This window comes from Emydura macquarii, unplaced genomic scaffold (genome assembly GCF_026122565.2).
Source record: "Emydura macquarii macquarii isolate MOO-44397 ecotype Brisbane River unplaced genomic scaffold, CSIRO-AGI_Emac_v2 contig_1230, whole genome shotgun sequence".
NCBI lineage: Eukaryota > Metazoa > Chordata > Testudines > Chelidae > Emydura > Emydura macquarii.
In genome coordinates, this window is record NW_027131367.1 from 3,178,552 (window position 1) to 3,203,439 (window position 24,888).

General features: G+C 59.0%; 1 protein-coding gene across 1 annotated transcript in view; it reads left to right on the forward strand.

Moving 5' to 3' along the window:
• SDK2 (sidekick cell adhesion molecule 2) overlaps positions 1-24,888 on the forward strand; it is a 129,174-nt gene that overhangs the window by 53,266 nt on the left and 51,020 nt on the right. The window contains 1 exon segment of the mRNA XM_067547282.1: positions 7,121-7,280. Within this exon segment, the coding sequence (XP_067403383.1) occupies positions 7,121-7,280 (160 nt within the window).

Sequence of the window (24,888 nt, forward strand, 5' to 3'; positions counted from 1 at the left end):
AGAGGCCTCCCAGAGAAGCACGGTCCAATCTCATTCACAGCCTCACGTTTACCCAGCCGCGGCTGCCTGCGCGGCCCCGGGAACGGCTTTGATGAGCTGCTGCATCCGGATGGCACAGGGAAAGCAGCAGAGGAGCTGTGCCGCCCAACCGCGGGACAAGGGCTTCGCTGAGCATGGGGGTTCATTAAATATAACCTCCTCTCCTGCCTTTTGCTCTTCCGCCCGCCCTGGGGAGAGGTTGTGACAAGGGGCAGGGAACTGGGCGGTAACCTCACAGCCAGCACAGGTGCAGAGCTAGAGACTGGCAGGGCAGGAGGATGTGTTGGGGAAGGTCTCGGCTGGCACCTGTAGGGGTGGCTAGAACCCCAGCTGGCTCATCCTGCTTTCTCCTGCCCGCCCCTGCCCCTGGAGGAGCAGACGTGGTGTTGAAACCAGGCTGGCTACGGGCTACCTAGAGAGCATGGTGCGGCTAACAGGGGCCTCGGCCCGAAAGAGAAATCCCCATCGATGCTGTGTGAGTTACGCCCTGCCGAGCAGCTCGTTAGCGAGGGGCGGGGAAGCAGATGGTGCAGTGTATTTGGATCTTAGCTAAGTCCTTGATCCGCTGCTGTGAAAAAGCCGGGTCCCGGTTGCATTCTGCACGCCGAGCAGGGCCTTACTCTGACTGGGTGCATTGGAGCCAACAATGCTGTTTGCAGAGCAAGCTGCCTCCCGCTGTGAACAGGGTGGCCGAACCTCGTCTCAGATGAATCCAGCTTAGCTCAGACACAGATGCTGAGGCGTGGACTCAACTGAGGCGGCAGGTCTGAAACCGGGTGTCTGGAACCGATCCGGCCGGTTGCAGTGATTGGCTGCAGACTGCATGTGGGGCGGAGATCTGGGTTAGGCCCTGTCCCACTAGATGCTGAATGTGGGGTTTGCAGGCTGAACTGGCCGGTGGGAATTGGTAGGTGACATCCAGTCTGGAAGCAGGGCAAGAAAATACAGCCCTGGGGGAACTGTGGGGAGGCGCTGCCGGCCGGGTGTGTGTGGACAGGATGACTGTGTTAAATCAGCAGGGAAGACAAGCCCTGGAGTCATCAGGACGGGGCTGGTGGCGCTGACAGATGCCAGGCGACATTAAGGCAGTGGGCATGGCAAATACAAGAGAAAAACAGCAAAAGGGGGCTCCAGGATTCGGGCAGAAAATAATCAAAGGAGATTTATTCAGCTTGGGAAAGGTCCCGTGGGTACCGCGGGGGGAGGCAATCCCGACTGCGTTGTTCAGAGGGAGGGGGAACCTGGAGGACAGGACCGGGCTGCAAGCTAGCCGTGTGATTGCTCTGAGACTGGGCGGGTTAGGGCTGCATGCACAGATGTGCCGCGGAGCGGAGAGGCCAGGCATGGCTTCTAGGGCAACGGACCAGAACTGGCCTGTTGCATTCAGTCCGCGCGCCACTGTGGAGATGAAGTGGGCAGAGAGCGCTCAGAGAGGAGCCCTGGAAACAGGGGAGCCGGAAGGGGAATTTCCAAGGGGAGGTCGGAGGAGCTGAATCTGCCTAGTGTGGGCGGGCGTCGGGTGAGAGGCTGTGATAGGTCAGCCGATATCTCAGGGGTGTAAAGGGGGGGGGGGAATGGCTGGGGGAGGGGTATGAATGGGGTGCCCCTGGGTGGGATGAGGTGAGTGGAGGAGATCAGGGAAAGCTCTCTGACTGTGAAATCAACCCTGCTGTGGAATAGGGTCCCCCAGGGAAGGGGCAGGCGCCCTGCTGCATGAAGAGCACTATAGGTGGGGCTGGGCTGTAGCTGGGCTGGGGCGGGGCTGTGTTGGATGCGTAGGACCCCAAGTGGCCCAGCCGCTTTGGTGAGGGTCTGCGTCGGATCAGCCACGGAACGGCACTGACCCCTCCTCACCAGCCGTGTCGGGCCGAGGGGTGGCAGGCGCTGCCCCGGCTCATTGCCCCGGAGATCAGAGGAGCTGGTCTCCCATTGACTGGTTCTGGGCAGGGCCGGAGAACGTCATGTTCTACTTGTAAAAGGAAAGACCAGCAGGCTCTTATTCAGGGGGACAAGGCAACACGCCGCGGTCCTTGTACATGTAAGAATATCAAAAAGCCGTCGCATTCACACACACATTCAATTTCATACCCAAGAAGTTCTGCAAGCTGGTGTCATATAATTACCCGTCTTTTGGGGCGTTGCTCGAGCCAGCCTAGTGGCCGGCTGTCGGTCGCGAATCCGATGCTCCAAAATTGCAGAATGATGCGTCCCGAAGTTTCCGTGTCCCGTCTTTTATACTTGCTGGCTCTCACGTCAGTCTCTGGGCCTCGCTGTGTTCTGCTGTCTCTGGGGTCAGTCTAGTTGTTAATCGCCAGCTAATCGCAAGCAAGACTATTCTCTTCTTTCTGTGCTTCGTTAGTTCCCAGGGTGGATCCTTCTGTACTGTAGGGTCGTTACTTTGCACTCTAGGGTCCTTGATAGGTATTCTTCGGCCTCCAGGGTCAGGGTGGCAGTCGGTGTCTTTACTCCCCATCGGTTGTTACAGCAGTTTAGGTTGGTGTCTTTTTATGCCCTGCACATACATTCCTCATGCGCGCGCACACAGAGAACTCATCAAGCTGTTTGTAGGTTCAATAGTACCAGGTTCAGGAAAGAGTTCACTTCAAGAAACTGACAAGGTGGAGTCCACTCATGCCCCACTAAACAGCACTAAACCGTCATCATAACAGAAAAGGAAAAATCCCTCTCCACCTCTCTCACTTGTACGGTAAAACAAGGCGTCTGCATCGGATTTGTTTGCCCTGCTCCTGGGGTGGGCGCATAGGCAGGGGTGTCAGCTCTCCAGCACTGTCTCCTTTCCCAAGGGCGGCTGCTTGGTGCTGCCTCTGGGGCAGAGAATGCAGGACCTGCCCCGTGCCCAAGTGCTGCCCTGAACAGGCCAAAGAGCCTGGGCCAAGGAGCTGCTCGATGCCAGCCCTGAAGGGCGGGCTGGCACCTGGAGGAGGGCAGGCTGAGAGGCTGCCACTCAGCCAGGGACTGGCTCTGGGGGAGGCCGGCACCTGTAGGTTCCTTCCCCTGCTCGTCAGTGGAGCGGCTGGCCACATTGTCACGGAGGGCCAGTTTTCCCGGCACGCTGCGATTTTCTCCAGGAGGCAGCCGCTTGGAGAGCCCGGCTCGCTGTCACGTGGGCACATGAGGTTGCAGCGGGGTGAGGGAGGGACCTGGCTTCTAGTCCCAGCCGTACCATTGCATCAAATCATGGCCCGGCTTTGTGCCTCAGTTTCCCCACCTGTAAAATGGGTGTCACCTTTGGGTGTCATCCAGCTGTGAAATCCTCAGGGCCTAGTTTCCCCACTGAATTCCACGGGATTCCCACGCGCAGGGGGACTTGTGGGGGTCAGGGGCATTGAGACACACAGGTGAAAGCGGTTGTGCTGGGGCCAGGTATCGCTGCTGTTCGTTATTGTTCTCTCGGGTATGTTCCCTGTTCAGCTGCATCCCTGTTTGCAAAGGTAACTTTTCGTAGCAGCTTCCCAACCACACTGGTTGCAGGCTGGCTGGCTCTGCGAGCCCTGGGCCGTGGCAGGTCACAAACCCTACTCCTAGATGGCCCCTCCAGAAATGAAAGGTGGCTGGAGCAGGGTGGTGAGGGACTGCATCTGTCACGTTTATTTCCTTCCCTTTCATCTGGTAGCCGGCCTGTTGGAGCGGCCAGCTCTGGCTTGTGCATTTCAGCTGGAGGGCAATGGGCGCAAGTGCCTTTCATACCCCAGATGTGTTTATCCCAGGCTCTCTCCACCATGGGGGCAGAAGAGTTCCTCTGACCTCCCTCCGCTGTTAGGAATGCTGCAGGATGGCAGACAGAGGGCATTTGTAGTCTAGATTGGCATCGGTTTCTTTTCTTCCTCTCGGCTCTCAAGACTTAGCAGTTTTGCTTAGGCTAAAGAGCTTGACTTGTGCCCGGGGGGAGGGAAGATGAAGGCGTTTTCGTTCTTTCTTTCTTTCTTTCTTTCTTTCTTTCTTTCAAAGAAAGATTAGATTCAAAAATAAAAGAGAGAGAAAAGAGAATGCGGGTTATCCAGCATCGGAGACTCCGGGGGCGGACGCCTGGAGCCAGCAAAGGATATGTTGATGGGTGAATTTAAAACCCTCAAGCGTGAGAGGGCGCACTCCGACCCCTCGCTGCCTTGCAGGAGGCCCTGAGACACCCCAAGATCCCGCAGTTGTTGTCCTGTTCCCTGGGGTGTCTCTGGGCTTTGCTGTCATCACAGTGATCTTTCCCCAGGGAGCTGGGCCTGTTACTCTCTTTGTCCCTGGGTTTCAAAGCGCTTTCCAAACGTCCCCGCGCACCTGGGAGGCAGCTGCGCGTTGATGGGCGTGTCCGTGGGGCAGAGTCGGCAGGTCTAGACTAGGAAATAGATGGCGTGCTAGTTCAGAGGTCATTCTCCTGTCTGCACTTGGGGCGGCCCGAGGCCCTTTCCCAGGCGCTTCTTGCCTGCCCAGGGGAGCTCAGACCCCGGGTGAGAGCCCGACGCCTTTCAGAAACGTCCTGCCACCTTCACCCCGACAGGCCAGAATTCGGTCAGCTGCCCCGGAAGGGGCATTTAATCCCTGGGGGCACGGCCAGTATTGTCTTGAAACAAACGGCTGCCGACAAGAGCCAAGGGAAGAGGGTTTTGTGTTGTGTTCCCTCCATCTCCTCGGTAAATACATAAATAACATAAAATAAACCTGCAATTCAAAGCACACTCGAAAGCTGCCGGGGAATATGAATGTGCCTCTGAAGTGCAAGGGCTTCCATTTGTTAACCAGAAAATGGAGCTGTGTGTTTCAATTTAGACCTTTCCTTCGCAAATCAAATCGGAGCCGAGTGACTGTTTCTACTCCCGCTCAGCCTTCGGCTCCCCAGCCCCCCGGGTTAAAAGTCCGGCGCCGTCTGAGATGCTGCAAAGGGAGCGGGGAATAAAGGAAACAAAGCAGCTTAAAGAAGCCCTAGACAGACTAAGCCCTTGTCCATACGGTTGCAAAAATGGCTTGGAGGGGAGCAGTGGAGGGAGTGTCTGAAGGGTGCGAGTATGGGGGCCATGTCTTGGGGTGACCAGGTTAATGTGAGCCAGCCTCAGTTTAAAGAATGACTGCAAATGAAACTGCAGGGAGATGGGGGGGGGGGTCGTAGTGTAACAAACCGAGCTGGGTCTGTGTGACCACTGCGCGCTAGTGGATGGATCAGAACTGCTCCATTGTGTTTCATAGGACCTGTACTGCTAGTCACTAATGGAGATCCCCCTTTGATGCAGGGGTTACTCCTGATCCCAAAGGACCAGTCCCTTACCCCAGATCAGTTGCGCTTTAGGACTCACCCAAAGACAACGCCTGTAGCCAATCCTTGGGTAAACGATATGAAGATTTATTAAATAGGAAAAGGACACGAGAGAGCTATTGACAAGGTTAAAGCAAGCAACACATGAATGAGTTACAGCCTTAGGTTTCAAAAGATAGTGTGGGCTTCGATGATCAGCAAGCTCGATTTGTCCTTGAGGGCTAACCCAGCTAAGTAGCTGGGGATCACTTGTTTATGCCTAGAAACACCTGGCCTCCCAGAGTGCAGAGTCCACGCAGCACAGAGATCCTTAGTTCCTTTGGTTTGGGGGTTTTATCCTCATGCCACATGCTCTAAGCCGCAAAATCAGCTGCTGGGCGGAGCCCACTGGCGTAACTCATCTTCACAGGGAGGAGAGCAACAAATCTTTAGTCCTTTTCTTGACGATTCCTCAATCCAGACGTGGGGAGTTTTTCCACTTGTAAAATCAGAGCCTGGTATCGATGGGTCTCCTCTTTCAAGAGGCGCGTGCCAATTTCTGTAGAAGAGCAGCGCTTCACCCTCACTAACGGCCCTCTCCTGCATGGTGATTCAGACGGCCACCCAGGCTCCCGCTGCACCCACTTCAATATTACCCTGCCGTAGGGAGCGCCAGTCTGATAAGTGAGATTCATTCAGGCAGCAGCTGACGAGCATTTGCCAGAGCCCGAACACTTCCTTAGCATCCTGATCCCGGCAGGATCCATGTTCACCTGCCAGGCGCGTTCCAGCGACGCGTCTTGCTGTGCCCAAGTGAGACATGAAAACCTTGGCCCCTGAGCTGACAACGGCCAATGGAAGAGGTGGTGTCAAATGCCAGTGGGTGGGGGAGTGCGAAGGCGAGGGGAAGCGGTATCTGGGCAACGGCCAATGGAAGGCGAGGTGCCGAATGCAGAGCAGTGGTGTCCGGGCGATGGCCAGTGGCCGGGACCTGTTCACGGGGCACTCACTGTCCATTGCCATGTGCTCCCCGCTCTGCCCGGGATAGAGAGCGCCTGGTTTAGCAGCCTGGGCACGCGTCTGGGAGTTGCAATCCCGGCTCCGAGCCTGGGGGGTGACTGCGCCGTGCTGGGGAGCCAGGGGCACAGCTCCTGCACCGCCTGGCGGGGAAGGGAGGCGGCTTGCAAAGGGCTGGGAGATCCCCTGGACCCCAAGCATCGTTATCTCCCCCAGCCGCAGCACGGACGTCGTCACTGTCGGCGCAGGAGAAATCTTCCCTGGGGCAAAGACGTCCCCGGGTCTCATCTCAGCCTCGGCAGGGGTCTTATAAGCTGCAGGTGGCTGGAAAGAACAAACCCTTCGGAGTCCCCTCACTCCCCTGCTCTTCCTCGCTTGGCTTCTTTCTGCCGTTTCCCTTCTCCTTTCCCCCGGCCCCATTCCACACCTCCTCCCCTGCCTGGCCGTGTGCGGGCTGAGGAGAAGAGGTCAGGTTGGCCTGGGGCTCATGAGGGTTGCTTCCAGGGAGCAAGGCAGGAATTCCTCTCTGGGGAGGCCTCAGAGGGGCAGAGGGGGTTTGCACCGGCTTTCGTTGATCAAAGGCGTGACAACCCCGTCCCGCCTGTGCAAAGAGGATCGGCTCCGTCTTGCTCACTGCCGCCGGCCCGGCTGGATGAGGAGCACCCAGCACCGTCAGCGGGTGCTGTGACATTAGGATACATTAGGCCACCAGTGCAGGGTGGCCATAGTGCCGTGGGTACCGTGGGAATGGCCGGGGGCAGTTGGGTGGAGTATTCTGGGGATCACGTGGGTTTAATTTTTGCCCCCTTTTGCCTCTCTTTCCAGATGACATTTCGCCGTATTTCAAAACGGAGCCAGTCCGGAGCCAGGTCCACCTGGAAGGGAACCGCTTGGTCCTGACCTGCATGGCGGAGGGCAGCTGGCCTCTGGAGTTCAAGTGGCTTCACAACGAGAAGGAGCTGACCAAGTTCTCCCTGGAATACCGGTGAGCGAGCCGAGCCCCCGAGCCCCACCCTGCTCCGCTGGGCGGGGAGCTGCTGGGCTCTTTCACGCCCGGAGCAGCTGCCCTGCGGCAAAGCGCCGGTGTCGCTCAGGCCCCTGAGCCCTCGGCCACACCGTCCCCCTCGGCGGAGCCTGCTGGTGCCTGCCAGCTTCGTCCCGGGAGGCGGCTCGGTCTCGTTTTCCGGGAGGCTGCAGGCGTCTGCCTCATTTGCGACTGCCTGTCCTGTGCTGCACCCGCCTGGGCTTCTTGCAAAGGGCCGGGGGAGGCGTGTGCTTCTCAGCTGTTTCTTCTGCACAGGCTGTTGCGGTGCGGGATGGGAGTTCCGGGGGCGGGTGTGTCCCAAGCACTGGGGGGTCCCAGGTGAGGGCCTGCAAGTGTCCTGTGGAACGGACAAATTTCCCGGGGTCTGGGAGCGCATGGGGGGTGGTTTGCTGGGGACACGCTCAAAGGCAAGGTGAAATTACATCGCCCTCTCGCCGCTACCCTGGGCCCAATCCACCCGCGGGCAGGAAATTCCTACCACTATAGCCACTCGTAGGCTGGTGTCTGAGCAGGGACTCAGGATCGACAGAGGCGAGGCGGCCGCGGTGCAGCCCGCAGGCCATGGCCCGGCCCATGGGCTTCCATGTCGCCCTCTGTGGCTGCCATCACCTTGAACCCGGTGCGCGGCCTGTGCAGACTACAGCTCCCAGCATTCAGTGCTCCATCTTGGCCCAGCCCAGGGGGCTAAGGTGGAGCATTGCATGCTGGGACCTGTAGTCTCAGCTGGCTGCCCCTCTGTGCAAGAGGAGAGCGGCTGGGATTGGCCGCATTTTATGCCGATGACGTGGTGCCCCCCACCCCCCCGGGGTTCCTGGCACACCCCTTGTCCGGGCACGGCCCCTGGTTCTTGTCCATCGGGGTGGCAGGGAAGGAGCGGTGCATGTGGTGCGCTGCTGCGTGGAGAACGGTGCAGGTGGAGAACGCGCCAGGGCGGGGCCCTGCATTTAAGCAGGCCGGTGTCGGGAGGAAATGCTCCCGCGGAGCAGCACGTGGGCATGCCGGAGGCTTTGGAGCGGCCTGCGTGTTTGTCGAGGGGGAAGGAGCAGGACCCCGGAGCCTGCCAGCTGGGTTGAAAACCCGCTTCCCCAGCCAAGCCCCGCCCCCTGGCTGCGACGTTCCCAGGGCGCGAGTGTGGAACCGGGCAGCGCGTGGGGAAATCCACCAGACGGTGAAATACTTCTAGTGCAGGAGCAGCTGGGAGCCCCGGGTAGGGGCTGGGACCGGGACTGATCAGCTGCTTCCCGCTGAGGCCGTGAGGCCAAGGAGCTGGGGGTAGCCTGAAAATCACTTGGTCCTCCTAAAAGCCAGCCAGAGCCCAGCAGAGCTGAAGACCCAGAGCTGAGGCCTGGGAGAAAAAGGACTGGGGCTGGTGGCTGGAGAGCGTTCCCTGGCCCCCTGGGCCAGGACAGCAGCGCCGGACGCACGTGTGACACCCAGACAGACCCTGCCCGGTGGCGATGGCAAACGGGAGCAGGGGAGCGGGGAAATGATTCGGGTCGGTGAGCTCCGTCTGCAGCGTGCGCCTGCTCCGTTGATCCGCTGACGCCGGGCACAGCGCTCACGTTCCGGCGCTGGGCTCTTCGGTGGCACCTCCCATCTTCCCGCCGCTCGATAGCGCTCCCGCGCTTTGATCGTTATCAATAGATTTTGTCCTGATTGGCAGCGGCACCCCCTGCAGACGGGCGGCGACTGTCCCTCCATCCTACCCCGGGGCCCATCACCAGCTTGAGTCCCACCTCCCCGGCGTGCGTGGCTGGGGGGAGGGGGGGGGGGCGGGGGGGAGGAATTGTAAAGAAAAGCTGCTGTTGTGGAATCGCAGCCGCTCCAGGCCTGTCGTTAAATCAAGCCGGCCGCCTCTCCCCGTCTCCTCTGCGTGTGTTGCCCTCTCTACTGGAATTAATAATTCAGCCCTAGACAGCCAGTCCCCATATATATCCAAAGGCTGTAGCAATGCCTGTGTGGCCCAGGGCCGTGTGTGTGAAAGCCCCTCCCTGGCTGCCTCCTGGCTGGCTGCTGGGCCCATGTCCTGCTGCGGAGGGCAATAACTTTGTTTTGTGTTAGCCGAGGGGTGGGTGCGGAGGGCGCAGGAATGCCGGGCTCTGCCCTCGCTGACTGTAGGAGCCGTTCGCTTGCTGACCGGGTTTTTCTCGCAGAGCTAGAAGCAGGGCCCGGCGCGCGGCAGGGTTTGCCGAGCACGCTGGTGTTTCTGGGGGAGCGCTCCCTCCGGCAGACTGAGGGGGTCCGGTCCTTCCCCCCCCTTGCCCGTCTGGAATTCTGGGGTTGCAAAGAGAAATGCAGAGCTGCGAGCCAAATCGGCCACTCCCCGCTGTGCCCAGGCAGCTGGGCAGCAAGCCCTGGGAAGGCCAGAATCACGCCCCGTCCCAGTGCCCGGCAGGGCCCGTTCCTGGGGTCTGTCCTCCAGCTCACCTCTCTGGGCATTTGCCTGAGTGCGCACTGTCTCTGTGGTGCCCATCACCATAGCATCCGGGCGGCTCACCATCATTCATTAATTTGTCTTTACATAAGCCCCGGGAGCTGGGTTAGTATCATTTTCCCAGTGTTATAGATGGGGAAACTGAGGCACCGAGCGGCATAGGGTCTTGCCTGCACTCACAGAGGCAGCTGGGCATTGAACCCAGAGCTCCTCTGCTGGCCCAGTGTCTTCGCCACAATACCACGGCGAGCGACAGCACCTCCCGACGCGGCTTGCAGTGAATCTACAGGCCAGTGTCACCCGCCAAGCGAACCGGCATAGAACAAATTGCTGTGGCTCCCGGGACGCGAGTGAGTTGCTCGGGCAAGGCAGGCGCCGCCCGGTGGAGTCGGGGCCAGGTGGGTAAGGAAGAACCAGCATGACGCGTGGGGGTTTCACATGCAGCCCATCATGCCCCGGGCTTCCCTGCCCTCTCCCATGAGAACAGACCCCCCACCCCAGCTCCTGCACCCCGAATTGGGAGGGAGGCAGCCACTGTGATGCCCATAGCAGCACAGGGCAAGAGTAGCGTGTCCAGGGCACCAGAACCAGTCACAGGAACACGGCTGCCAGGGATCTGTGGGTGCAAATGCTCCCATTCGGGCTTCCGACAACCCAGCCCTGCAGGACTGATGGGTCGGGGAGGCACCAAGATGGAGACTTGAGGGCACCTGCTCCAGCTGCTGCTGGAGTCGGGGAGCCAGACGAGAGTCCCAGCCGGGGACCCGCAGACCGAGTCTGGAGCTGGGAGCTGGAAACGGGCTGGGTTTGCTTCTCTGCCGCCTGAGAGTTTCCATAAACGCCCCCTCGATGCTGGAACGGCAGGGAAGCGACAGAGAAGCCAGCGGTGGCCGAGGGGCGGGAGGAGGGGGGCTCTCTGGGTCGATGTGGTGAGCAATGTGGGGAGCCAATTAAAGAGGGCAGCGCGAGAAAGGCTGAGGCTGATACTGACACGACAGCTTATCTGACAGCTGCTGCCGCGGCATTTCCAAGGTGGGTTTATTTATTCATGTGACAGGTGCCGGGGCTGGACTGGTGGCGCAGGCACAGATCAGCCTGGAGAGAAGCCAGGCGTTGCGGCTCCTAAAGGAGAAGACAGGAAATGGGCACCTGGTTAACTTGCCGTGGCACCGGGCTGGACGTCAAGGGGGCTCGTCCCATCCGCTTGGAAACTCCTGCAAGAAAACACAGCCGCGCTGCGCCAGAACCGGGCCGCGAAGTCGCTCGCCGGGTGCTGCGGCGTATTTCGTGACGGGCCGTCACCGCCGAGAACCCAGCCGGGATCATTTTAGCTTCGTTAGCGGCACAGGGAGGGCGAATTAGGGGCTTTCCTCGTGGAAAGGGGTCGGGTGGCTCGCTAGGCTTGGAAGGGTTAGAGGGAGGTCAGGAAACGCCGCTTTCACTGGGCGCGCAGACTGAGGAACAAACATTTCCATCGAGGAGAATTGAAACGTACAGCGAGGCAAAGTAAGAACCACGCTGCTTGCGAACTCGCCTGCGTTTGAGTTGAGGCTATTTACCTTGTGTGTTCGGATGTGTGACGGTGACAGTTCGTGTTTTTACGGTCAGAGAGCTTTCACTTTTTGAATCTCCGCGTCTACTGTCATTAAATAGCTGCCTGGATCCCCCATTGTCCGACACACACACACACACACCCCGATAATTTCACACAACTCTGAAAATTTAAATGGGTAAAAAAAAAAAAATCCTGCTTGGAAAGAAACATCGATATGATCCATGGAAAGTATCCAAAACTGAAAATGGGATTCTGCCCCGTCTGTGGGTGCAGGGGAAGATGTGATGCCAGAGTGGAGGGGAAGTGTGTGAGCAGCCAAACGGCGAAGGTTAGACCTTCTGAAGGATCTTGGGTCAGGCACAAGTTACTCAGCCTGGCACCGGAGAGAGTCGCCGGACAGCAGCATCTGAACTCGTCCCCCGTGGAAAGGCAGAACACGTGACGTAGCCGCCTCTCCAAGGACTCTCTGGCTGTGAGGGTCCAACTCCCAGGCGGGTCAGCAGAGAAGATTAACCTTTTTGGTTCCAGCTCCATCTTTCTCTCCCTGGCTGCCTCGGACCGTGAGCCCTGGGAGTGATGGGACGTTCTCTCGGTTTTACAGGGCTGTGGCCATGGTTCCCGGGCTTCCAGCGTCAGGGGAGCAGGGTTGGGCTGAGGACGGCAAGCCAATGGTCTTGCCCCTTGGCAACCTGAAGACGCTGGAAAACAAGCAGAAATAAACACCCGACGCAAAGTGAAAAAACGATCATCCCTCTGATAACTCTTACAGCCCTGCATCTCTGCGGCTTGCCACCCGGGTCCCTCTCCTGCGGAAACTGAGGCAGAGGCGGCAAACCCCTAGTCCAAAGCCAGCGACAGAGCCAGCAGTTGGAACCAAGGTTTCCTGCCTCCCAGCGCTCGGCCCTCTCTGCTGGACCACGCTCCTGCCGCTCCCCGTGATGCCTATGTTCAGTTGCACCAATGCCAACCTCGGGAGAGGACCCTTCCCGACCCGTCTGGCGCTCTGAGACGGGAGCATGGATCGCCCACATCTCAGCACATGGTGCTTGCAGGCCTCGTGTAAGCGAGCGCTGGGCTGCCGAATGTGACGCCGGCTTTACCCACGGCTGGAGGTGGCCCCGCATGTCATCAAGCTCCTGATGCCAGGGGCCCATTAGATCTCCTCGCAGTGGGGGGGAGGGGGAGCCAGAAGAGGGCCCCAAATTAGCTGAGCTCTCTCTGGCCAGGAGGCATTCCCGGCCTGAGGAAAAGAGCCTGCCACTGAGGCTGCAGAGGGGGTGCTGAGGTCACGCAGACGAGGCTGCCCCACATGCAGTCTGCGGCGCCCACCACTGTCATGACTCGGTGCCGAGAGTGGGTGGGCCAGGTTTCCTAGAGGGAGGGCAGGCGGCGTGACCCCCCTGGTTATCCCAGGAGACTGAGAGTCAGGACTCCTGGGTTCTATTCCCACCACTGGGCCAGGCAGTGGGGGCTAGTGGTTAGAGCAGTGGGGCTCTGGGAGTCAGAATGCCTGAGTCTCCTGGGCCTTGCCTTCGTGGTGCTGCCACGGTACAAATAAAGAATCAGGTTCTGCATTTCGAAAGCCACCCAGGGGCACCAATTCGCTTAGCTACCCCATTAAGCCCCTCTCCCCTCCCTGCCTAGAACCACTTTACAAGTGGGGAAACTGAGGCACAGAGGCAGGGCAGTGCCTTGCAGAGCCAGGATTAGCGCACAGGAGTCCCCCGTACTAACTGCTAAACGGCGCGATCTACAACCCAATTATCTTCCTCCCGGTGTAGCTGAAATGAAAACAATCTCCTCGGCAGCGGCCGAGTCCACGGTTAATTGTGAAATAACTTCACTCCGGCGCGTCGGTGAAGCAATTGCTCCAAGCAGAAACCCTGGCTGCACAAGAGACGCACTAAAGATGATAAACAATTTTGACTCGCGTAATTACTTTTTTTTTTTTTTTTCCCTGCCCTGAAACTGGTGTTTGCTGAAAAACCTTGAGTGATTTTCCTTTTACGAGGGCCGCACGGTACAGTAATTGTGCCATCAGCAGCCAGCTATTGGCAGGGCCGGCAGCGTCGGCTCCGGAGAAAGGGGGAAGCCGCAGCGTTGGGTTTCAGGTCACATTCCAACATCGCTGCTAAGCCCCAAAGCATCCCCGCCGGGAGTGACTGGCTGGGAGCCGCGCGGTGTGCGCTGCTTGACTTACGGCCCCCGGCGCCGTACGTACGCCGAGCAGGCCGAGCGAGCCGGGTAGAGCACATTGCCACGGTCCCTTCTCAAGGCACTGAGTGCATCCAGCCGGCAGCTCTCTCCCAGCGGGCGGCATCAGTCAGTCACTGCTGAACGTGACGCCCAGTTTACACAGTCCTGGATCGTTGCTAGTTCCCTGGCAAACCCTGGACGTTGGGAAAAAGCCGCCAGCCTGGCTTGGAGCTTGATTTCGTAATTGGTAATGACGTGGTGGCCGGCCGCTGGTCAGTTCGCCACTTCCACGCGATCTGGCGCAAAGACCCAGGCATCTCCCCTCGAACGGCCCCTGCGGAGTCCGGCTATAACAAGCAACATCCTTCACCCTGGGGCCAGGAGGTGCCGCCCAGGGCCCAGCCCAGAGGAGCGAAGGAGAAGGCCGGTTCCCTGGGAGCGGAGCCAAGGGGCCTGCCTCGTTCCTTTTGCACTGGGGCCTCCCTGGAAAGACCCTGGCATGGATGGTGAGCACAAGCTCTGCCACGCCTAGCCCAGCAGCAAAGAAAGCAAACTCCGGAGCGCCTGGGGAGCGAGACGCTGCCGTCTTCGAGCGGCCTCTCAGTGAGGCTGGCCGGGACCAAAGGCAGCTCCATCGCGCCAACCTGCTCGCCGGCTGGAGAGGCGCCCAGGGCGTCATCCCGGCCGCCACGGCGCAGCCCTCCCAACCGTCAGGGAAAGGAGGGCACCCTCGGCATAAAGGGACCTCCCCGCCCTCCGCCATCCAGGCCAGCCCTCCCCTCCCCAAGGCCTCGTCCGTTTCTAAACTCGTTAACTGCTAATTACTACCTCCCCGCTGGCTGCACCGGCTGGCACCATGCCCCCTACATCTCTATTAACGTCCGATTTATGCCCATCATAACTCGTTCCGGCGCCTCTGCTTCCTCACCAGCAGCCATCAGTGTCCAGACACGGTGTCCAAATCCTCCTCCCAACCTCGTCCATCTCCAGCCGAACCGAACGGCCGAGGGCAGGCTGTGGCTGAGCTGCTGGAGAAGGTGGGTTAAAGGCAAGCAGGGACTGGCGTGGAGCCTGTTGGCTTCCTTAGCCACAGATCAGCGGCTTGGCTTGGCTGGCTTTCCCTGCCGCACTTGTGTGTTTTCTCTCGCCATCCTCTGGCGGGAAGCTGGATTGGTGAATCTGGAGCCTTTTCAAGGGCTGGGAAATGGTCGCCTTTGCACTCACGATGCAACAGCGACAGTCGCACCTATGCGGCACCTTTCAGCCAAGGATCTCAAAGCACTTCAGCAATATGGGCACTGTCCTATCGCACAGGTGGGGAAACTGAGGCACAGAGTTGGGCCGTGACTCGCCTGCGGCCACCCAGCAAGTCAGGGGCAGACCTGGAAACAGAACCCACAAGTCCTGGCCCCCAGTCCTTTAATCACCAAATCATGCTTCTCCCCAGAGTCAGCCCATCTTAGGGGAGAACCTGGAGCGCCCTCTCCAGGTGAACGTGCTGCCTACAGAAAGCCACCACTGCTATTTCTGTCTCCGAGATAATTTCTCCCTTTCCTTTGTCCGGACTTGGATCCAGGAGTGGCTTTAGGGCGCGTTTGACTCATAGACTGTGAGGTCAGAAGGGACCATCATGATCATCTCGTCTGACCTCCTGTACATCGCCGGCCACAAAACCTCGCCCACCCGCTCCTGTAACGCCCAGAACCTCTGGCGGAGTTTGAGGGAAGTCCCCAAATCTTGATTGAAAGATTCTCTGACGCCCTCCCCATGCCCTGACCCTCTACCGGAGTCCAGAACAGCCCACCCGCTGAACTGGAGACTACATCTGCCCCGGCCTGGACCTCATCCGTGTGCCCTCACCGAGAGGGTTCCTGGGTAGCCCTTGGCCAGCCGACTGCAGCATCATTGGCTCCTTGCACTGGCCCGGGGACAGCATGGGCCGGTGGCTGGGTGCCCAAAAGCCCTGCGTCCTGTGGTCTGAGGAGCTGCCCCGGCGTTTCTCCCCCCTCTCCTTTCCCCGCAGACATCGCGCCCTGAACTTCTTGAGACGCGCAGGGGCGGCCCCGCAAAGCTCGGGGACCCCCGTCCTGCAGCAGAGGCGGCAGGAGCCGGGGCGGGAATGCGGCTGATTCGCCCAGCGTGGGGTCCCGCGCCGCCTTTCACTCAGCGTGGCATTGAAGACTAAGAAGTTCACGTTTTTCTTTTTAAAGAAAAGAAACTGCCTCCCAGTTTTGCCTTGTGTTGCTATAGCAACCCCCCCCCCCTTTCCTTCCCGCAGTGATTCAGGGCCAGGTAAACAAAGGGGCGCGATTTGCAGAGGGGCCAAGGTGGGCAGGTGGGAGGGGACGAGGGGGTCTGCAAAAAAGGCCCCTCGCAGGACCTTGCCCGCCGGTCGGGGAAGGATGCTGGTCAGGGGGCCCTTCCTCGTCTCGGGTTTGCATCTGCCTGGCGCAGAGCCGGCGAGCTCGCACCGCAAAGCATGCGGGGCTCGCTAGTTCCTTGTGGCTCCCACGGCCCGGGTGCCGTGAGGATACAGCCGGATGCCAGCGAGCCCGCTTTCGGCCCCGCTTCGCGTTGCGGCGGTTGGCTTGCGCTGAGCGCCGGATCATCTTCCGTCCTCCCCCTTTACCTGACGGGTGCATCTGTCTGGAAAAATCCTGGGGCAGCTCTCAGGGAAAAGCTAAACTGCTCGGAGGAGGAGTTTGTCCTTCCTTAAGGACAAGGCAGCTTAACCCAGCGTCCCTGGAGAGCTCGAGGCTGCGAAGTTGGAAAGATTTTGCAGCGTGCATGCTGTCTCCCCCAGCCCCATGTGTGCACACTTCTATGGCTCCGGGCTAATAAATTTTTCCGCAGTTCCTCTCTCCAGCGTGTGGATCTCCTGTGGGCTCTCCGGAGTCTGAGCTCTTTTCATACAAGGAATCATAAGATGCAAATAAGGCAGTTTGATGTCTTTAATGAAACCCTCCAAAGGAAGGAGCTTCTCTGGCGAATTGAGGATATTTATTTCTCGCGCAAGAAATTTCACATGCAGATTGGCTAGGGCTGGTAATTTATCACATGAGATTGTCATATTAGGGTTTGTACCGAGTCCTGATCCCGTCTGAAATTACATCGCGCATATATTAGTAAATGTATGCCCAGACAGACAGACAGACTCTCACATACGCGCCCCTCTCCCGCTATTAAATACATTCTCATTCCACTTCCATTCCTTCTTCCCGCCACATCGAGTCCGGGAATCTAGCACCCGCCCCCAGAGGATTTCCCGTGTCTTCCCAAGAGCCCAGCAACCGCTCTGCCAGACGCTTGGAGGTTAGGAAAATGTAATTAGCTCCTTGGCTTGCGTATTAACTGCTAGACATGTCACTCTCCCCCAAAACGTCTTTGTGTGACTCATTCCCCACAACACCCCGCTACGGGGTTCAGACGCTGCACTGCAGCCCTCACCCCTCCTCGCTTGGCCCAGACGCCCTGGGGTTCTCTTTCTAGAACAAGATTGCCATTTTTTCCCCCTCTTGTAATAACTTTTTCTGAGGAAGCCGGGAAGAAAACGGGCCTGGTTCTGCTCCCGTTCAGGTAAACCGGGGAGCGGCTCCGCGAAAAGAATCCCACTTCGGTTTCTGGGCTCCTTCCTCTGGCGTTACAAGCAAATGGTCATCGGCTGCAGGGATTTTGGCTGAGTAAAGCGCTCAGGGCTTGGCCAGCCGATTGGACTGGAACTGACCGCAGCCCCTCTAGGGAGGCGGAGGACGCAGGCGGTTAAAAATCAGATGCAGCTCAAACCCTGCGAGGTTCTCGAAAGGTCAGTAAACTTTACATTTAGAAAGGGGGCGGATGTGAAACGGGGAGGATCCCATAACGGGCCCTGTCCATGACGCTTCAACAGCCCGTGGGCAGCCAGAAACGGAAGGGCCACTTTCCCATGAGCCAGGCTGCCCCACGTGCCACGTCGTGGCAGGGTTTTGCCAATCCAGGATCTGGGGGCAGTTTGGAGAAGCAGTGGCCTTGCAGTCCCTTCTCCTGATGGCCAGTTCCCACCCCCCTCCTACGGCTGGCCGGGTCTGCTCAGTGCAGAGTGTGATGAATGGTGCGTGCTCGGCCGGTGCAATCAGAACCGCTCAAGTGTGTTGACAGGCCCTATGCTCCTGCCAGGTAGTGGAGACTTTCCTCTAATTCACATGGCCGGGCTGCCACACGAGGGGGGGGGCTCTGAGTTCTAGCCCCCTTGCTGACGTGAGGGTCCGTGCGGCTGTGGACTGCAGAATAGCGTCACTAGCGGGCCGTCGTTGGGGGTTTTTTCCCCTGTGAAAAAGGAGCCAAATATAAAAAAAACACCGAAAAAGCCAATTTCAAGGGGAAGCTGGCAATGCGAAGGGGAGTGATTTGTAAAGAAAAGCTTTTTGGTTTGATTTTTTTTTTTAAACAGCCGCACAGATGGAAAGGATACAGGAGTAAATTCTGCAAACAAACCTGACTGCGCAATAAAGCCCCAGCAGCAACCCCCGCCCCACAGGCGCATTCCAGCCCACTGGGCTGCTGCTGGTTTGTTACTGGAGGGGTATGTGATCACTGAGCAGTGCCTGACTTTAGCACTGGCCTGTGGGTGGGTGTGTTATTGTAGGGTTGCTCAGGAGGGCTGGGCTGTGTTTGTTATTGTAGGGTAACCAGGCTGTGCGTGATGATTGGTTACAGGGGAGGGGAGGGGATTGTGGAAAAGCCGGCTTCGCCCCAGAAAGGCACTCACCCCAGCAGCTGAGGAAAGTAGGACATGTTCCCAGCCTCCTGCCCTGACCTTGGCTGTGTCCCTTTCAGATACTGAAACATGAACAGCCGTCTTGTTATTTTTGCCTCTCTCCGGCCTGACGTGGCCGGGCCCCTCCGCACTTCTGCGTTCCGGAGGAAGCCAGCAGATGAATGCATGTGCATAAATTATTAAATGGCTTATTGTTCTAGCAGGGCCAATTGAGCCGGCGATTTACAAGGCCGTTGGAGTTACTGGAATTCCCCTGACCACAGCAAAATGTCTCTTTGGCAGGCGCAGCAAATGCTGGCCCTGGCCACATGTGTCAAAATGCAGCCTTCTCCAATCAGGAGCTAATTGAGATTCAATAATGCCGTTAACATGAGCTGATTAAATCCCAGGGGGATTGTTAAACCCATACTGAGCGAGGCCCCTCTGCTGCAGCTGGCCGCTGCTCTCTGCGTACATAGGTGCTAGAGCATGGGGGGAGCTGTTAAATCTTGCTAAGTGTGTTTTAATGCTCCCGTGGCGGTTCATTATCACACAGTAACGATTCAAGTACATGTCCCCCTCTAGAATTAATTAGTCGTTACACAGTATGTTAATCAAAGGGGCTGTGCCAAGGCATTGAGTTCCCAGATCTGCGGAGCTGTTGCTTCTGATGGCTTGTATTCAGAGCGTCGCATGGACCTGCAATGTTCTGGTTTGTAATTTGCTAGAACAAATGCTTCAGCTGAGGCTTCCCCTCCACCTCAAATAAATCCTGGGCAGCCCTATGATAATCAAAGAGTTTTAACATCCCTGCATAAGCAACCCTGCAATAACAAACCAGCAGGTGTGCCGCCCAGCACGCGAGTGACCCTGCGATGACAAAGCGACAGGAGCGACAGGTGAGGTCACACAACCACCCCCTGAAATATCCCAGGTGCCTTTTGTATCCGGTTTGTTGCCACAGAAGGAAATGCTAGCCACATTCTCATTGTTTCATCTTTGGGGGGGGGAGTGGAGGGCTGGGAAATCAGCCCCCAAGAAGCAGAATCCCTCCGGGAAGCAGGGCAGCCCCCCACCCGACCCAACGGAGCAGATGAGACGAGAAATCCTCGTGCGTCTCCTCCCCGGGAGCAGAACAGGCTGTTTTCCCAGCAGGTTCACCCAGGGGAGTGGATGTTGGTCACCCTGGTTCCAAACCCCTTTCGGAGGGGAGGGGAGGGCAGGGGAGGGCTGCCTGTGCTAACCCGGCATTAGATGCAGCCCAATTCTCCCGGGCCCGGAAGAAAAGCAGCTGCTGCGTGTATTGATGTGGTTTAGCCGGGGCGTTAGAACACCGATGTTGAACCTCGGGGTAGCCGCGCGGTGACAGCTCCGGGGGCTTGTAAAGCCGCTGACCTTTCAGGACTATTAGCTTTCTTTGATGGACACCTAAGGGGACTTAATTAAGTGGTCCTCTGTCCGGGTGTCAATGTGTGCCAGGTTTACACAGAGCTAGATCACAGGCTCGAGGGATGGTTAAATAGCTGGGTAGGAGTCAGTGTCACGCCGTCACTTAGCCATCGCCAGGTCACCCGTCACTGCACCCCTCAGGGGCTCAGGCCTGCTGCTTCAGAAAAGCAACCCAGCCACCAGTGTAACCTCTCTCCCTTCCTGACCCGCACTGCCTGGAAGCCTGGCCTTACCCGCTGGCATTGCCACGCTCTCTTGTCTTTGGTCACCCGTCACGTTTGCACAGCCTGGACCGTTCTTCTCTTTAGGCATGGATTTTCCCCAGCAACCATGTTTTCTCTGGAAAAATCAACGTCAGCAGCCTGGCACTTGTGAGTGACCCTACAATAACAAGCCAGCACATGTATCCTGGCCCCTGTGAGCGACCCTACAATAACAAGCAGGGCATGTATCCCCTCCCTTGTGAGCGACCCTACAATAACAAAGCAGTCCGCTCCAGCCTAATGCTGGTGGGCAGCCTGCCAGTAACAAACCAGGTCGTTCGGCAGGCCAGGCCAGGTTCCCAGGGAGGCTGGTTTCAGATCAGCTCCTGGAGAGTTAATACCGTAAAGCAAACTTTGTGCTTCGTGATTTCCGAGCTGCCCGCCTCCAGGGCCGGCCCTCGCCATTGTGGTTCCCCATTAATTCCCAGCCCTGCGACGGCAGCCACGTCCCTTTGTCAGGCAAGCGCCTGCACTTGGTGACGGATCTTTTAATGGCCAGGTAGATCAGAAAGGAAACAAAATTAAAGCCAACCCTGGATAAAAGCCTGTGCGGAAGGCAAGCAGTGAAGAACAAAGCCTCTCCTCTGATTTGGTTAATAACTGCAGGCCAGGCTGTGCTGAGTAATTTACTTCTCTTCTCTGGGCTATTTCCATCCATTCAGGTGTGCAAAAAAGGCCATCTCCTTAATGGTCCTTCGCTTCTGGTGGCCGTGAGACGCAGCCCATTAATTGGACCTGCAGGGGTGTCTCGCGTCAGGGACCGAGCGGAGGCTGTCTCTTAATTCTCCCCTCGGAGACCCAAGGAGACGTCTCCGAGGTGTGTGATGCACTCCACAGAGCCGGAGAATCCAGGGCGGGAGCCTGGCAGCCCTGTTTGATAGAAAAGGCCATCAGAGTAGTGAGCAGGGAGGTTGAATTCAAATGAGTCTCCAGCCCTGGCCGGGGATGGGGTTGGAATTTATTTCCAGGGGGCTGGCGGATCCTGCGCTGGGCATTAATCAAGGGCTTCGATTGAATGTGATGCGGGCTCTGACACACACACCCAGCGCACAATACCAACGAGGTGGTGGGGAGCAGTGTAAGCGGTTTTTGGGTCTGTGCATTTACACACACGCACGTCCTGTACTCACCACGCCGCATGCATGCGCACACAGGCCTGGCTGCAGGCTGTGCACACGCTTGTGCATGCACACACGGCACGTCTGCGTGCAGGTGGCTTGTGCGCCATGCATGAGGCTAGTGCAGGTATCATGTAAGGGGCGTAGCTGGGATCAGACAGGCTAGAATTGCCCACACACCAAGCATGATCTGATCTTCTGGATGAGCCTCAGATATATACAAGGCAGCTCAGGGAGCCCGTGTGTTTTCCATGTGATTCTCAGCCCTTCCTGCTTATTTACATAGTGCGTTGCGTGCTCTCAGCCCTGGACAGTCCCCCGAAGGTGACGGGAGTGTTCTCATCCCCCTTTTACAGACGGGAAACTGAGGCAAGGAGCAGGGGAGCAGCCCCAGGTCACACAGTGAGTCAGTGTCGGAGCCAGGAATGCGCCACAGAGTCCCAGCCAGCTTGCCCGCCCCGCTGCTCTCTGCAAGCCTGCGTGTGAGTGCAGTGCTGCGGTCTCGCTGTCTCCTTCCCCCGTCGGCCTTGCAGAGAGGGTTTGCCATCCCGCTGCGGTGCGGAGCAAGGACTGGGTAGAGCCGTGACCCAGGGGTGCCTGTGAACCTGGAGCTCTGTGGACGCGCTGCGCTGGAGGGGGAGTGTGTGCTGTGCCCCTGTGAGCTTTGCTCACTCGCTCGCAGGTGGGGGCGCAGGGCCATTTCTTGCTGATCGATCCCAGACAGATGCAGCGGGAACTCAGTTGGCCGTACACATGCAGCCGATCCCAGCCAGGCGTGGGGCAGAGAGAAGCCCGGGGTGGTTGCCAGCCCTTCTGCATCTCCGAGCGGGATGCCCGTCCCCGGGGAACTCGCTGTGGTCCTGAGACAAGGGGTGCGTGCAGTTAAAAGGCGGGGGGGGGGGGGGGGGGAACGGCTCACACCGTTGGGGTTGCCTGGCTGCCCTCGGGTCCTTGTGTACCATTACCCTGGCTTCACCCCCGTCTTGCCCACTCCCTTGGGACAGGCGTGGAGCTGTCCCAGCTGCTGCTCGGTGCGTCTGCGTCTGGGGAGGAGGGTGCCGGTGCAGGGTTGTGCCGCAGGGGTGGGAGCGTGCGGGAGTTTCTAGCTATCTCTCGGGGGGGCGGGGGGGAAGATGACACAGACATGGTCCAGCACATCCCTCTAGGATGGCACCTGGCACAGAGAGAGCCCGCATTTCTTCCCTGGCCTCGGCTGGCCTGTGTCAGCCGCTCCCACAGCCCTGCCGGGCCTCGGCCTCCCCTGGCTTCCCTTGAGGATGGAGCAAGAGGTGGATGGAGTCCGGGTCCCCAGGGGCACAGCCAAGCGAGCGAGCAGAGGGAGGGGCTGCGGGCACATGGCTGCGCCCGTGTGTGAGGGAACACGCCTGAGTCTGTTCTGGGGTGTGCGAGGCCTTGGCGTGCGGGTTCGTGGGCTCCAGTGCATGCACATACGCGGGGTCCGGGGCCCAGTGTGCGAGTTGGAGCACACGCGTGTGTCTCTCCGGCCCGTGTGCGCGCGTGAGATTTATTAACGAGGACAGCGCAAGGAGAGCCTGCCCCTTAGTTCTGGCCTCCGCGCCGGTGGCTGACAGCCCGGCGGAATGGAAAAGTCGTCTTTAAAGCCAGGCAGGCTCTTTGTCGATATCGGGCGGGACGCTCAGGGACTCTCTCCCCCAGGGCGAGGGGCCCGCTCCCTGCAGGGCTGGCCACGGGCCGGAGGACTTTAGGGGTTTTTAGTCTGGGGCCCGCGGCATGCTGAGATTCGCCCAGTCGGGAGCGTTGTGACCCTCCAGTCTGCCCTCCAGCGGGGGGATGGGGATGTGCGCGGCGGAGAGGGAGGCGCTGCAGGAACGCAGGGGCCAAACCGTGCTCCCTTTGGCCCACGGGCTGCGGGGTGATGGCTGCCGGGAGGTCACAGCTCGGGCTGACGAGGCCAGACTGACGAGCCTGGGGATTCGAACTCCTTGTGTGCTTGCCCACTGCTGGAAAGCGAGGGGCAGGGGAGAGCTGGCAGGATGGTGTGGCTCCCCCCTGAGGCCCTTGCGCTGGAGAGCCAGGGCCAAGCCCTTACTGGGACGAGTGGGGGTCCTGCACTGCCACCTAAGGGCTGGTCGGGGACCCTCCCCCCAAATTGGCGGCTGGAAGGATTGTCACGTTTCAGCTGCTCTGGGAGCAGTGGGGCCCTGTTTTTAAGACGAGGCCGGCAAGCCGCACCGATTAGCTCTGGTCTCTCCTCTGAGAGGCTCTGGGAACGCCGGGCTTCCTTGCAGTCACGCGATGTCGGCCTGCGCCTGTCCCCGGCTCCGATCCGCCTGTCTGCTCCCTCCTCGTGAGCCGGCAGGGGACTGAAATACGCAAGGAGCCAGCTCTCGGACACACTTGGACGGCGCTCGTTTTGTTTCGGCAAATCCCCGGCCGGCACCCGAGGACGGGGCAGACAGGCAGCGCGGACAGGAAGATGGCACGGCATTCACAGCCCGCGAGGGCCCTGGGGTCCTTTCGGCTTCCTCCAGCCTTGTCGATCGTTACTGCAGCGTGGTGGAGCGACGGGGGGGTCCATCTCGGCCGTGGAGGCGAGTGACATGAGTTTGCCAGGTCTCAGCCTCATCTCCCAGCGAGCACGCCCCAGAGCAGAAGGCCCGTTGGGCCCGATAGCACCATTCGGCGCGACGGCCCTCTGAGCACGGGAGGGAGCCGCGGCCTGGGATTCCCGTGCATCGGCTGAGCGGATGGCGTTTCAGGGGTGAGCAGAGATGCCTGCAGGGAGAGGGCTTGCAAGCCCACAATATGACTCACTGTCCCAGCACCATCAACCCCGGGACGCACACGCAGGCGGCTCAGGGCACATCTAGTTCATGCCTTGGAGCGAGAGAACCACTTCCCCCGACTCCGTTAGCCCCACGCTTGGCACTGGCGCCCTGGCATGGCAGAGCGCGGCTGCTCCCCCAGCCTCTCTGGGGGGGCCGTGAAGCGAAACCTCGATCCCCTCCTTCCCCTTCGTCGCATCAAAGGCTCCCCTCTGCTGTTCTGCAGCCGCCCCGTGGGGCAGATCAAATTCCAAGTGTGGCAACACGGGGAACGAGTTGCTCACCTCGCGCTCTTCTCTGGGGGGGAGCTGATCAGTGGGGGGTGGATGGGGGGCAGGCGGGTGCTGGGCATTTCTGCTGCCTGCAGCGGGTGGGCGGCCGTGCTGGGGTTTTTAGTCTATCAGGCTGCGGCTGCACGTTTGTCTCTCGTTATTAAAGTTTAATTTAAACTGTGTCTCGAAAGGACACACAAAGCCGTACCGAAGCCGCCTGCAGCGCTTTTTAACTCTGGATTGGATTTCAGGGGGGTAGCTTGTGTTTCTCTCTTTATTCCCTCCTCCTCTCTGGTTTCTCTCTGTTCTGTACAGAAATTGTCCACAGGAGCCCCTGAGATTAATCCTCCGGCTGCAGCTCGTGCCTTCCGGCCGTCAGGTGCTGCTTTAACCTACGAGGCCAGGCTCCTGAAGCTGAGAGGCAATGTGGCCTAGTGGGTAGGGCGCTGACCTGGTTTCTGGTCCTAGCGCTGCATCCTGCTGCATGACTTGGGCAAATGGCTCACCCTGTCGGTGCGTCTCTTCCCCCTCCTGCTTGCTCTAGGCTGAAAGCTTTGGGGCGGGACTGGGGGGGGGGTTCCTGGGGGGTCCCCGTAACCCCCATGTGATTAAATACAGGGGGGCTGAGTGTTAAATACACGGGGGAATTGGAGCCTCCTTCAGTGGGGCCTGGCTCGCAGGGAGGGGTTAACGGCTGGGGCCCATGGGAGCTGAAATGAGCC